This window comes from Phaseolus vulgaris, chromosome 6 (genome assembly GCF_051622355.1).
Source record: "Phaseolus vulgaris cultivar YP4 chromosome 6, ASM5162235v1, whole genome shotgun sequence".
In the NCBI taxonomy this organism is placed as follows: domain Eukaryota; kingdom Viridiplantae; phylum Streptophyta; class Magnoliopsida; order Fabales; family Fabaceae; genus Phaseolus; species Phaseolus vulgaris.
This window is the reverse complement of record NC_143503.1, coordinates 19,899,065-19,914,418: the sequence shown is the minus strand read 5'-3', so window position 1 is coordinate 19,914,418 and position 15,354 is coordinate 19,899,065. Positions and strand designations below refer to the sequence as shown.

Below are 15,354 nucleotides of genomic sequence, written 5' to 3'. Positions count from 1 at the left end.
CAGATATGTCCTTGAGTTGAAACGGAATCTCATTTCCTTAGGCACCCTTGAATCTCATGGGTGTAGATACTCAGCTGAAGGTGGAGTTTTAAAAGTGTCTAAAGGAGCTCATGTGTTACTAAAGGATATTCGATGTGATAGTTTGTATGTGTTGCAGAGTTCAACAGTTACAGGTTCTGTAGCTGTTGCCTCACCCAACAAAGATAACACCAAGTTGTGGCATATGAGATTAGGCCACATGAGTGAGAAGGGAATTCTAATCCTCCAGAAGAAGGGTCACCTTGGTAACCACTGTACTGGAAAGGTTGATTTATGCGAACATTGCATTTTTAGTAAGCAGAAAAAGGTTAGTTTTTCTAAAGCCATATACAGAACCAAAGGTACTTTGGATTATATTCATTCGGATCTTTGGGGTCCGTCAAAAGTTCCCTCCAGAGGTAAATGTTGTTATATGATGACAATTATTGATGATTTCTCACGAAAAATTTTGGTGTATTTTCTCAAACATAAGAATGAAGCATTTTCCACTTTTAAAGAGTGGAAATTATTGATTGAGAATCAGACTGGCAAGAAGATAAAGAGGTTAAGGACAAACAATGACCTTGAGTTCTATTCGAATGAATTCAATGATTTCTGCAAGAAGGAAGGCATTTCCAGACACTTCACCATCCCAAGGACTCCACAACAGAACGGGGTTGCAGAAAGAATGAATAGAACTATCTTGGAGAGAGTTCGTTGCATGCTCTCCCATTCTGGTTTGAGCAAATCTTTTTGGGCTGAAGCGGCTTCAACGTCATGTTATCTGATAAATCGCTCTCCTAACAGATCAATTGATTGCAACATTCCAGAAGAGGTTTGGTCAGGTAACCTTGTTGATTATTCTAATCTTAAAATATTTGGTTGTCCTGCTTATTCTCATGTAAACGAGGGAAAATTAGAACCTCGTGCTAAGAAGTGCATTTTCTTGGGTTATGGCTCACGGGTTAAAGGTTATCGTTTATATGACCCAGAATCTCATAAAGTAATTCACAGTCAGAATGTGACCTTTAATGAAAATGTTATGCTCTCTTCTGTAAAAGATAATGTAATTTCCTCAATTGATACATGTGACCAGGAAAATGCTCGAGAGAAGGTGGAGTTTGAGATTAAAACACCTGTTCATGAGGAAAACGTTCCTAATTCCTCCAGTACTCAAGATTATCAAGTCACTGTTATTGAAGGTACAAATGAACATTTGAGTCAACATGAGCAATGTCCACCTCAATGACGAGGGTTACCACAGCCGTGGTCTATGGCTCAAGATCTTCCACAACAGACACCAAGAAAACCGACTCAAAGATTAATTGCAGAATCTGCCAACATTGCTTATGCTTTAACTATTGCACAAGAGATGGGTGAAGAAGGTGAACCCAAGAATTACTCTGAAGCTATCTCTAGTGACGACTCAACAAAGTGGATTGCTGCTATGTGTTGATATTTCTCGGCAAGTGTACCAAATCAACTGTAATATAGTACTCTTTAAAGTACGAATGTCGAACCCACAGTGATGTGAATGTAACTACAAGAACACATGATTCTTGACATTCTTAGGAACAACTTGAGCTGGATTTGAAAAGGCACTTTACTTTAGAATTGGATCAATGTTCTAAATTCAAGAACTCACCAAAACTAAGCACCAACCAAGACTCATATTGAAGTCCATGTATTGTCAAATTGAATCAAAACAAAAGGAAGGAAGAACAAGAATTAAAACTGGACAGAATTAAGAAACTAGCTACTGAACCGAAAAAGAAACAAAGAACAAAGCTGGAAAACAGAATGTAAATGGTAGAAAATGAAGGAAGCACATTAGGAAATGAAACTACCGAATGGAAAAATTGAAGAAAGGAAAGAAGACACTTATATGAAGATGCTTGCTGGATTTTGAGGATTGGAAGAAGCCATTCACGCCACTTGGAACCTTGAACCAAGATAAGTGATGGAGTGCCACCACTTGAAGCTCACCATAGCTCACAAGATAAGGCAAAGAAGAGGAAGACTCAAAAACTCACAAATTCTCTCCCAAATTGAGTATAGTCTCTCTACTATAAAATTCCAATCTGAATTGTACAAGCTAAGCACCTTTATTTATAGCCTAGAGGTGCTGAAAATGCAAGCTAAATGACACACAAATGCAATGAAATTCGGTTTGGCACCCCCTAGGCTCCTATCTACACTCCCCCCTAGACTCCCTTACTACTTACACCTTTTTATTACACTCACACCCCTATTCTACAAAAGAAATAAGAAGAGCCATTTTATTATACTCTTGTCCCAAAGCTCTTGCCATGCTCCTAGTAATTCGTTGGGCTTGGGCCCCTTGTTGGGCTTGGGCTTCATGGCCTAGAGCATCCTCTACTTGGTTTCCATCACACAGGGAACAATTCTAATTAAGATGTTCTGTTATAAAACTCATTAAGTATAGAAAATAATTTTGAGACTTTGTTCATAACCAAATTAAAGATTTCACAAATAACTCGGAGAGTTAGGGTTTGATTCAGGGCGTAACAAAACCAACTTATCAAATATAGAGAAAGATACTTGGGATTGAATTGTGTCTATCTCAATCATCTGTATTTTGAATAATACAATATATAATACTCAAAACTACTTATTCTTGATGCTTAATTTAAAGTCATTCACCTTGATTCCTCACGGATGAAATTCATAAGATAATTTCTCAAATACTGATTCCTCAGATATTTAACAAATCATCCAGCTTTATGAACAGAATTATGATGCAATTAATAACCTGAAATCTATTCCTAGCATTACAAGCTATCAAGTATTATCGTCTATTTCAGATCCTTAAAGGTACTTTCCAGTTAAATTTAAGGATCAAAATCAAGACTCTATTGATAAGACAGAATCAAGCAATAAGCATAAACGAAAATACCAAGAACAAGTAGAAAAGAGAATAATATATATATATATATATATATATATATATATATATCACCAAGAATACATTTGATCAAGGTAAATTACATTCAATCCCAAGTTAGAAAGAACTTAGCCACTCATGACAGCTCCTCCAATCTTCATTTTTGATCTGGATTGCATAAGAAGGGCTGATATAAGCAAGTTCTTCTCCTAAGAACAGAGGTTTTTCCTTCTTCTCTCACTATTCTCTCTCTATAAAAATCCAATCTTTCTCCACCGATTCCTTTTGAGTTGTGTTTCAAATTTATATAATGAACTTTAGCTAAAGCTAGCCAATTTAGCTTAAGCTAGATCTTTCAGTGCATTTTTAGCTTGAGCTAGCTATTCTAGCTTGGGCTAGATCAGTACTGCACCTTTAATCAACTCTGGACAGTTTTAGCTTGAGCTAGCAATTCTAGCCTGGGCTAGATCAGTACTGCACCTTTAATCAACTCTGGATAGTTTTAGCTTGAGCTAAATCCTCTAGCTTGAGCTAAATCTTCTTGTGATCCTATTAAGTTTTTACTTTTTTTTCTTTCAATGCCAGCTTGAATACATTATTTCAATGCTTCATATTCATCTGCAATTTACACAAAAATTGAGATTAAATTTCTTCATTTGTTTCTTGGTTCAAAATATATAATCAGATTCAATAATTCTCAGATTAGGTTAATTTTCTTGCATTGAGCAACAATTAAGTTCCAAAGTGTTCAATTTTCTCAATCATAAAAACTACACATTGGCACTTATCACTATGCAAGAAGAAGTTGAGAGTCTTCTCAAAAATGAAACATGGGAATTGATGAAGTTACCAGAAGGAAAACGAGTCATTAGTTGCAAGTGGATCTTTAAGAGAAATGAAGGGATCCCTGGTGTTGAGAGTACAAGGAATAAAGCAAGATTTGTTGTAAGAGGTTTTGACCAAGAGAAAGGTATTGACTTTAATGAAGTATTTTCTCCTGTTGTTCGTCATACTTCAATACATATATTACTTGCTTTAGTTGCCTTGTATGATTTGGAGCTGGAACAGTTAGATGTGAAAACTGCTTTTCTTCATGGTAATCTTGAGGAAGAGATTTACATCCAGCAACCTGAGGGGTTCGTTGTTCCTGGAAATGAGGACCATGTATGTCGTTTGATGAAATCTCTCTACGGCTTGAAGCAATCACCAAGACAATGGTATAAGAGGTTTGATTCTTTCATGGTTAGACATGGCTACTCCAGAAGTAGCTATGATAATTGTGTCTATTTTCAAAAGACATTTGATGGGTCATTTATATACTTGTTGTTATATGTTGATGACATGTTGATTGCCGCAAGAGATAAATTTTTAGTTAACAAGTTAAACGCCCAACTTAGTAGTGAGTTTGATATGAAGGACTTAGGTCCTGCCAAGAAAATTTTAGGAATGGAGATCAACAGAGATCGTCAAGCTGAAAAACTTTTTCTATCACAAAAGAAGTATGTTCTTAAGATGCTTAATAAATTTGGAATGCGAGATTGCAAATATGTTAATACTCCAATTGCCCCCACTTCAAGTAGTCATCAGATCAGTGTCCAAAATCAGAGGACAAAAGGCGCATGTCACATGTCCCGTATTCAAATGCAATTGGAAGTCTCATGTATGCTATGGTATGTACTAGACCTGATTTAGCTTATGGTGTTAGCATTTTTAGCAGGTTCATGCATAATCCAGGCAAGGCACACTGGGAAGTCGTTAAATGGATACTTCGTTATCTAAAAGGTTCTCCAGATCTTGGTTTGGTATTTGATCACCATAGAGTCGATCCCGGAGGAGCAGTTGGCTAAGTTGATGCTGACTATGGTGATGATTTAGATCGAAGAAGGTCACATTCAGCCTACATTTTTACCCTATGTGGGTCTGGTATCAGCTGGTATTCTTCACTTCAAGCCATTGCGGCTTTGTTCACCTTGAAGCAGAATATATTGCTGCTACAGAAGGTATGAAAGAGGTTATATGGCTTCGAGGCTTGGTAAGTGAACTTGGTCTTCAACAAGATGTTCTTGTTATATTTTGTGATAGTCAGAGTGTTGTCCACTTAACCAGGAACAACAAGTATCACTCAAGGACCAAGCACATTGAAATTAAGCACCATTTTATCCGAGACATTGTTGATACAGGAAATATAATTGTTGAAAAAATTCATACGGCCGAAAATCCTGCAGACATGTTGACCAAGCCACTTCCACCGGCTAAGTTCGATCATTGCCTGAACTTAGCTGGTATTATCCATACTTAACCAAGGCTTCATGGCGAGAGAGTGTTCCAGTCAAAGGCAAGTCAAGGTGGAGATTTGTGGGTTATGACTCACCTTTCCGTTTTCTTGACATAATTGGGAGGTTACTTGTCACAATTAATTATAATCAAATGGAGGTTTCTTACTACAATTAATTGTCATCAAAGGGAGGTTACTTACCATTAATTGATTTTATAATTGTTGTCTCCTAGAACCACTATATATAGTGGCTTCCTTCAAGCAATGTAACACACAACAAACAACAACATACACTTGCTTCCTCTCTCTTTTCTTATACTCTCTATTTCTTCTCTTGGGTGTAAGTGTTTAACCCATATAGAGATAATTTGTTTTAGGGATATTTATCTATTAGCCTGAGAGGAATTCATTGTACTCCCAGTACCATTATAGTGGAAGTTTTGGCTCTCTCGCCGGTGGTTTTTTACCTCTATTTAAAGGGGTTTTCCACCTAAAAATTCTGGTATCATTCTCATTTTACTTGTTACTTTAATTTCTCATAATCTTTGATTGAAATTATCACGCTTCCGCACACGATATCCCTACATATAAGGATCTTCAAAATTCCTGTAAACACTATCGATAAGGACAGTAGAAGTTCCATTGCTTATATCCAAGGAACGAATCGAGTATTGTTCGATGAATTTAACACCAAACAACAATGTACCGTCACTTCTGTGAAACAAAAGAAAAGGAAATCTTCCATGCACACGAGGTTTGAAGCCAAACAAAGTTGAAAAAATATAATCGTCGACCCAATTAAAGGTGAAGATTTGATTCCAGGATTCAGTTATTCCATATCTATCTATGACCCACACAACGGCGGTATAATAGCTCTCCTTTGAAAAATCAAAGAATACACTGTTAAGGGTTTAGTACAATTTTGAACAACAAATACTGCAAATGCCCCGCTTTGATAATTGTCATCAGGATAATAAAGAGTGGTCACCAAACTATCAGCAAGAAAAAGCTCAGCTTGAATTGTGTTCAGCCTTGTTTTTAGTTGATATCTCTCCTTTTTCATGTTCTAATACTTGTTTCCCCCCTTTTTGTTTCAAATTTGGACACAATGGATCAGTGTGTAAAATATTTAAGTTATGTAACGAATTATCTTCCCCTTGTTTTTGACACGATGCATTTTTTTTCCACCCTTTTCTTTTCAGTTGGATGCATAAAGTCATTCTTAGCGTTAGCATTGCATTGAGTGTTGCCTTATTTCAATATTGATGGCTTATGATGTAGCTTTTATTTAATTCACATTATGGCATAAGCATATATGATGTGTTCTGTGAAGTGATAACCTTTTGATATTGCTGAAAAGGAATTCTGAATATCTCGGCGATTTCAGGTTTTGTTAATGCCAAAGAAGATGGTGATCATTTTTTCATGTTTTGAATGTGATAACTGAACAAAGATTACGGTCCAACTTCACATAAAGACTGCTGATTATAGAGGTAATACTGTTGTTAACTTCCTAATTTAGAAATGTTTTACTTATTTTAGAAAGTTTAGTATTGCTGTCAATATAATTTAATGCTTACCAAATATTGTTTGTTCGCGTGTACTAATTTTGATTTTTAGTTTTAACGCTGACACAACTTTTATATTTAATCACCATTGTTTAGTAATTCTAACATTTTAGCGGAGCTAAAGAAAAAAGTTAGAAACATCAAATAAAAATCCAAAAAATAACCCTTGCGGATATGGTAACTTATTTATATCCTGCTGCGGAACAATTTCGTAAGGTTATTGCAACTATGTAATGTTCTGCCATGCTAGAGCATTTTAAAGGAAGTTTCTTATTAATAAAGCATTATTTTAGTGTGAATAACGTTTTCATTGATAAGAAACTTCCTTTGCAAATGTTCAAAGAGAATATTAATATATGAAAGCCAAAGGTCTGAAAACCTTAGAAAGGGCAAGAAAACTGGTATGATCACTAACTACATATACTAATCAAGTGCAAGCCATCAAAGAAAACTGATTTTAAACTGCAACTTGAGGTTGGCTGAACCCATGATTTTGACATGAGGAGTTTCATAATTTGGCTCCATCACACTAAATTGACACTGTTCTTAAACCACCTGTTTGGAACAAGGTGTGAAGGCTATTCGGTTAGCAGATTTCTGCCTCTGAGCTAGGCCATTTGCTGATCTTGTAGAAAACCCACCATTGCTACTATTATCCTGCTTCAAGAGCAACTCTGGAATACGCTGAAGGTTAACTTCAGATTTGTGATTCCTCCGGATAAGTGTAACATTCCTCTTATAAAGATCACTTTTTCTGGCTGCTACACCTCCCATAGTATCAGACCTCTCCAGACTATCAGCGACCAAACTAAAAGATTTTTGGTGGCGACTAAGAGTTTTGCGGGACGTTGGTGAGTTTCGGTGGAGTGAACCGTTTTCTGAATATTTAAGGGACCTTTTCTCGTACTCTACCATGCTAAATATTTCAGATGTGCATTTCTTCATTTTTGGTTTAGCTCCGTAATGACCTTGTAAAGAGCGCATGAATGGGGATATCTTCTGCTCCGAGGACTTCCTTCTCAGTGGCTGGAATGATTCAAACAGTTCATACCTTGCTCTTGCTGGACTCTCCTCTGTCTCATCTTGTCTGAATGAAGGAATAACAATGCTTATGCTCATCACCGATTTAAATCTTCATTACAACTAATCATATATTCAAGCAAATTCGTCAATTCAATAAATAAACTTACTCTGTAGAACTGGGTGGAGGGTGCTTTCCATTTAGTGGAATGTGAAGGGTATTCAGAGCAAACATCTGCATATCAGTCACAAGTCCATTCACCTTTCTTATGTCCGCAACCTACAATTTTCCAAACCACAAAACTTCATCAACAACTTACCACAGAAACTTAAACATACATTTCATAACAATAACTTCAAACCATTTCATATCATTAAATATGGATCTCAATTCATCATTAGAAATATATGAAAGAGAAGAAAGAATACCTCAACACCATACTTGATTGCAATGCCAGCTAGAGTGTCCAATTTGGAAACAGGATGTTGAATGTAGCCAAGTGTTGGAGGAGATGTTGATGCAAAAGATGACATCATCATCATTTCGCTATTCGGTAGATTTTCATCGTATTCATACGCAGGGCGTGTTTCGATCTGCATTGCGATTCTCTTCTAAATTCACCTCCAAATATTCTTAACTTAAGTCCTCTGCCAATTCTGATTTTCGATTGTTATGCTCTTTCCACTTAGACATTAGAATCAAACATCCAAACCCATTACAACTGCGTCAAATCAAAAGGGTATGCATGTGAAGAACTAAACAATGTTAACTATTGATCGCAGGTTGTTTCATCACAGAAAAAAAAAAACGAGGATTTCTTTCACCTTTTGCGATCAAGATTACTCGAGCATTGACTAATTTTCTTGTTTTTATAAATATCCATCAAAGCTAAAAATGAATTATTATTTTTAGAACTATAAATACGTACCAGTTAGATTGCGATAAAAAAAAAACACTTAAAAATAGACATTTTGTAGATGCAATTTTGGCATTTCTCAGTATGAAAAGGAGGTCTTGGTGGTTTGTATTTTATGTATAGCTGCTGATATTCATCCCTACCAATAAAAAACAATCCACGGTGGGCCTTTTTTTATTATTTTGCCTTTTTTTTTTGCTTTTGGTTCTGACTTTCTTGTTTATGTTAATATACTTTTTAAATTATAAATAAATATCATTTTTTATATGCTAGTGTTAATATATTTTTTAAATTAAAAATAAATAAATATAATTTTATCTCACTTTCAAGAGCCATTTCACCGCTATAATTATTAACCAATTTTACACAATCACGTAGATTAAAATAATGATGACAAATTTTAAATTATTAAAAATTCTAAAATAAAAATTTACTTTTTAAAATTAAAATTAAAAATGTATTTTAATTTCATAAAAATGATTTGATTATGTATTCTATATTTTATTTTATAATGATGGTTAGTGTTATTAATGGATTCCTATATAAACAAACTTTTGAATTTAGGATTTATAAATTAAAATCAATTCATAGAAATATAATTTTTCACCATAAATTATCTAAGAATAAGATTTAACCAAATATATCATGGGAGTTTATAAAAAAACATATGAATAACGAAATAAATATGGAAATTATTTTTTAATGGATAATACAATCAATAAAGTAAATAATAGAAACGAAAAGATTAAAGTAAATATCCTGAAATCTAGCATAATTTCTCATATGCCATATCATCCAAATAGAAAAAGTTATCACAGCAAACTTAATCAATTTAACCAAAGGACTACCATCACTCTTAATAAAAGAAAGAAGATCATCCTTATTAGAGTAAGGAGAAGTAAGAAAAATCTCCTGAACCCAACTCCAAATATGCAAAGCATTCGAACATTCAAAAAATAAATGTTGAATAGATTCCTCGTGTTTTTCACAAAGTGTACACATAGAACACCTTGTATGTGACACCTCTACTGCAAGGAAAAAACCCACCAAATCGCCATTTATTCTGATAGAAAGCATAGTTGAATGGAGAATTGTACTAATCCATCCGACAAACGAGGGGTGAAAATCAAAACATGTCAAAACTAATAATAAGAACTTTCAACTCAGAGTGTCAAAGGCTTTATAAATATCAACTTTGTAAGCCACATTATCTCCTCTAACATTTTTTATAAAGTATGTTAATAGCTTCAGAAGCAATACCAATGCAATTTTGAATCTGTCTACCCTGCACGCATATTGATTAGCAGAAATGATTCTAGCAGCCACAAGTGCAAGCCTATCCGTCAATATCTTGGAAATAATCTTAAATTTTGAAATTAGAAACAACAATTGGCCTGTAATCTTTAATGGAGTCAACATCCTGAATCTTAGGAATAAGAGATACCACATTACTGTTCATCCAAGGGAGAACCCAGTTTTGTTTAAAAAACTGTTGAACAGCATTGCAAACATCTATCCCAATAATGTCTCAACAAGAATGATAGAAAACACCACCAAAACCATCAGGACCAGAAGCACTATTACCATTAAGATTAAAAATAACAGTCTTGATTTCCAAAAAATCAGAACATTTAATCAACATCATATTCTCCGCAGAGGAAACTAACTCAGGAATATAACAACCAATCAAATCTTCCATATTACTTGTATCTGAAACATTAGAAATAGACTCAGCATAAAGATTTTTATAAAAGTCCAAAATATGATCCTCAATGAGTTTAGGATCCTCAGTAACCTCATTACCAATCTGTAGACGATGAATCCCACTAGAATTATTTCTCCTTTTGACCACAACATGGAAAAAGTAGTATTTCGATCTCCATCTTTAAACCATAACATCTTAGCCCTTTCCTTCCAAAACAAATATTGATAGTGAAGAGCATAATCAAGCTCCTCCTTAGCAATGTTTTCTTGACAAAGAAGCCCATCAATATCAGACAAACTGCATTGTGAATATTACCAAAAGAATTTTTATTCCAATCTCAAAGCTCCATTTCCAACCTTTTAAACTTATGTTGCAAAATAAACATAGGACAACCAACAACCTTGTTATCCAAAGAATCAAGAATAAGCTTCAGACATGAAGTGTCCTGAAGCCACATAGAAAAGAAACGAAAATTGTTAATCTTCCTCAAAGAATTACTAGTAAGACTAGCAAGAATAGGGGAATGATCAGAACAAATTTTAACAAGAACCTGATAAGTTCATGAATCTCATTCATCCAGAAACATTTCATTACATAAAGCCCTATCCAGACTTCTATGATTCTATGCAACCCTCGCCTTACATTACACCAAATATAATAAGATCCAGTAAAAGGCATACAAGAAAGATCATTAGTATTAATCCAATCAAAAAATTCATTACAAGAAACCTGATTAGGAGTCGCCCCCCTTTACGATCATCCGCCGAGAACACAACATTAAAATCTCCCAAAATACACCAAGGCCCTATGAAGAAACTAAAATCCCTCCACAAAAACCGTCTAGCCAAGTATGTGTTAGCACAATAAACACCTGCAAGCTAAAACATTTATCATGCAGAAGGCAAGTTATAGAAATAAACTGATCATTGACCAAGAAATTTTGGACAAGATTACAAACCAACAAACACCAAAGCTTAGCAACTTTATTAACAATAAGAGACGTAGCCACTAAATGCATATTAACATATTTAAGAAGGACATCGAAAGCATTAGTGTACGACATCATAGGTTCAACAAGAAAAACCATGAGGGGTTTATGTAGTTTAAGTAAACTAATCAACATCTCCACAGTTTTGTGGTTTTCCAGTCATTTGACAGTCTAGAAAAATGAAGAGACCTTCATTGTGATGTTGTAGAGAGAACTATCGTAGCAATTTTTTTTAATTTACCAGTCCCCTTATGTGGTCTCCATGGTTTTCTTTTAGTGCAAACTATTTCCTCCCCAGTATCACTAGCATCCTCCTCCATCTCATTAGGATCAACCCAAAATTTTGAAACAACATCTGTAGTTTCCAAACCATCAAGAGAGGAAAAGTGATTTTGCAGGAGGAACGATAGTGCTTTAACATCCCAAGAGATTTAGCCTTCCGAGGGGAGGTATAAGGCGACGGAGATGGTACAGTCACAATAGCAAAGACCTCCACATGATGACCATCAATAGGAGTCTTAATTGGTGCTTTAGTATATGTAGTTGATTTAGCCCTCCGAGGAGAGGTAGAACGCGACGGAGATGGTACTGTTAGAATGTATGGCTTTAAACTAGAGGGGGTGAATGGTTTAAAGAGGGATTTCAAAAACTTTTAAGCCTTGAATGAAATTACTTTGAGAATATCTTGATAAAGAAATCAGTTTTTCAAAAACACAAAGCTAATAGCACAACACCAGCAAAACAATCGGTTGTTTATACCAGTTTACATATATCAAAACTGAATTTAAAGAGTTAAGGATAGAGAGAATGCACACAGATGTTTATACTGGTTCACTCTAAACCCAGAGCTACATCCAGTCTTCTCAAAAACCACTGAGGAATTCCACTAAGCAATCAAACCTAGATTACTTACAACACAACAAAGAAAGTGACCTTGATCCCCTCAAGACACACACTTCTCTTGGCCAACAGACCAACACTACGAATGTTGATCTTGATCCCCTCAAGAACACACAACACTTCTCAGCAAACACACAGAAGAAACTTGTTCAATAGATACAAGGATTACACTTGTTACAGAAGCAAATCTGAAATCAATACAAGCGGAAATCCTATCTCACACTCTTTGATCAATCTCAATCTCTAAGCAATCTCAACTCTTTGAAAAACTCAAAAACTTGTGTTAATTCTTATTACTCAAATCTGTTTTTCTGAATATATTCAAAGATGTTGTTTGTTATCAAATCTTAACAAACTTATTCATTGCATTTAATAGATTGGTCAAAGCATTAAAGACTAGAGCGTAATAAGTTAAAAACATTTAAAGCTCAGTCAAAACAAAAACCATTTTTCTGTTATGGTACCAAAACAAACAATCAGTTGTTTCCTCGAATCAATCGGTTGTTTTGGTTTTAACAACTCAGCCATTTGAAAAACAGTTTTCAATCTTTTCTCAAAACACCTAAGTATAAAACAATTTCGACAAAACAATCGGTTGTTTTTCACTTAGTTTGAAAAACACTTTTCTTTTAAAATATTGAGAATGTTTATGCTTTGGATTCAATCAAGAGTGGATTACATAAACAATCTACCCTAGATCCTATCTAAGACAGCTCAGCAACAGCAAGCACAGCCAAGCCTTCAACATCCTTCAAAGAGTTTGGATTCTTCAAAGCTTAAACACCACTTGGTTCAACAATCTCCCCCTATTTGATGAAGACAAATCCTTGGTGCTTGTGTCTGATCTGATTGAATCTGAAGCAGTACCTGCAAAAATAGCATATATACTATCCAATGTTTCTTACAACAGTAGGTCATAATTTTATACATTTAAAGCATAAAACTTGATAAACAATCGGTTGTTTACTCGAAACAATCGGTTGTTTCTATCAGCAGCAGCAGAAACCAATTTTATATCAGAGATATTAACATATTTAAACAGTTTCAGATAAGGATTCACAAGACCAATTAATTCTCCCCTTTTGTCTTCACAAATAGACTTTAACAGTAACAAAATAGATTTAGGAGAGATTATTGAGATCAAGAATACCTAACTCATTTCTTAGAAAGAAGAACCTCTCCTTTGGTAGTGGTTTAGTGAAGATGTCAGCTAACTACAGTTTGGTCTCGACAAACTTTACTTCACAGTTCCCATTGTTTACATGATCCCTGATAAAATGATGCCTTATCTCAATATGTTTGGTCCTTGAGTGTTGAATTTGATTCTTGGTAAGATTGATGGCACTTGTGTTATCACACATCAAAGGGACTTTGTTGATCTTTAATCCAAAGTCTGCAAGTTGTTGTTTGAGCCATAGAATCTGTGCACAGCAGCTACCAGCAGCTATATACTCAGCCTCAACAGTAGAGAGAGCAACACATGCTTGCTTCTTGCTATGCCATGAGATTAGACTTGAGCCAAGGAGATGACAAGTCTCACTTGTGCTCTTTCTATCTAGCTTGCAACCTTTCAAGAGCTTGGTTCTTGAAAGTTATTCAAGTTTTGATCCTAAATCTTTTTTAAATGGCTGAAAAGTTTTCTTTTGGGGAAGGTGAATGTTTAAGCAAACCACCTTTGTTCCGTGGTATGAAATATGAATTGTGGTTCATAAGAATGAAATTCTTTGTTGAATCTATAGATAGAAAAATCTGGAATGTTATTACAAATAGCTATCTCATGCCTATATCTGAAAATGTTTTTTCTGAAAGAGAACATCTTGATTGTGTAGCTATGAACATCATTGTATCTGCACTTGATTCTAATGAATTGCTCAAGGTTTCAGAATGTAGTTCTGCCAAAGAAATGTGGAATACCCTTGAAGAGTATCACAAGAATCCAAAGAGTGCCTTGATGGACAAAGAAGAATCTTTTGTTGAATCTTTCTCTTCAGAATCCAGAAAAGAGGTTTGTCTTATGACAAAAGAAGAATCTGGATCAAGTCAAGCTGCAGGGAACAAAAAATGTCAATACTCAAGTGATGAGAGTGAAGAGGAAACATTTAGGTTGTTGATAAGTGTTTAATTTCAGTAATATTTCATATTAAAATATAGGCACTTATGAGGATTTATTGCTAATTTACATATAAAATAATCCCTAATTTATGAATTTATACCTTTTTACATTTTTTATGATCTTTATTTGAATAAGAGTATTTTATTCCCAAATTTGGTGTTAATTGCAGATTTCTAAGGAAGATTGGAGATTTGGATTAAAGATGAATGATTTGATCTAAAAAGATAAAGATAGAAGGTCCCAGAATGGAAAAGATGCAAAGAAAGATTGGGCATTTTTTTATGTTTTATCATTTAGCCCATTAGCGCGACACAATAAACAACCTAACCCTAGAAAACTAGGATAAATAGAGGGCTAGAGGCTCAACCTTAGTGTGCCAGATTGAGAAGAAAACACCATAGAGTGAATTGTAACCCAATTGGGAGAATGGAAGGTGCTAGAAGTATGCGTGGCTAATTCTACCCTTTGGGGTTGGGAGTAATATGCTCAAACTCTTATGTATTGAAGTGATATCTTATATATTAATATTCAGTTCTTGGTTGATTATTGGTATTGTTGTTTTACTTCTAACTTTCCGTGACAAATTGAGAATCTTAAATCTGACCGGGAGGTATTTTTAGGGTTCAGACCTAAACAACAATACTTAACATATTTGAGTGCTAGGAATAGACTTGAAATGTTAATTGCTATTAAACGTCTGAGCTTCGTTCTAAGTTGTTCTTATAATTATGCGAGGGATCGATAGTTAGGGGACATTCTTAAGGATTTTATATGCGAGGAATCGATATAAATGATTTTCATACGGGCATCAATTTCAATCAAAGAACTTAATATTGACATGCTAATCAAAATACTTGAGAGTGAGAGAGATGAAACTAATCCTTATTTTTCCAATTGAAACAACTAATTCTTTGTTTGTTTTCTTATTGATCAGTGCCAACATAA

The 15,354-nt window shown here is 34.7% G+C and overlaps 1 protein-coding gene across 1 annotated transcript; it reads right to left on the bottom strand.

The window, feature by feature from the left end:
- Positions 1-7,217: 7,217 nt before the first annotated feature.
- On the bottom strand, positions 7,218-8,594 carry LOC137833055 (uncharacterized). Its single transcript, XM_090303906.1, has 3 exons — positions 8,216-8,594; positions 7,957-8,066; positions 7,218-7,853 (listed from the first exon to the last, which is right to left on the bottom strand). The coding sequence occupies exons 1-3, from the start codon at positions 8,384-8,386 to the stop codon at positions 7,313-7,315; spliced, it is 822 nt and encodes a 273-aa protein (XP_090160032.1). The 5' UTR covers positions 8,387-8,594; the 3' UTR covers positions 7,218-7,312.
- Between the last annotated feature and the right edge of the window lie 6,760 nt (positions 8,595-15,354).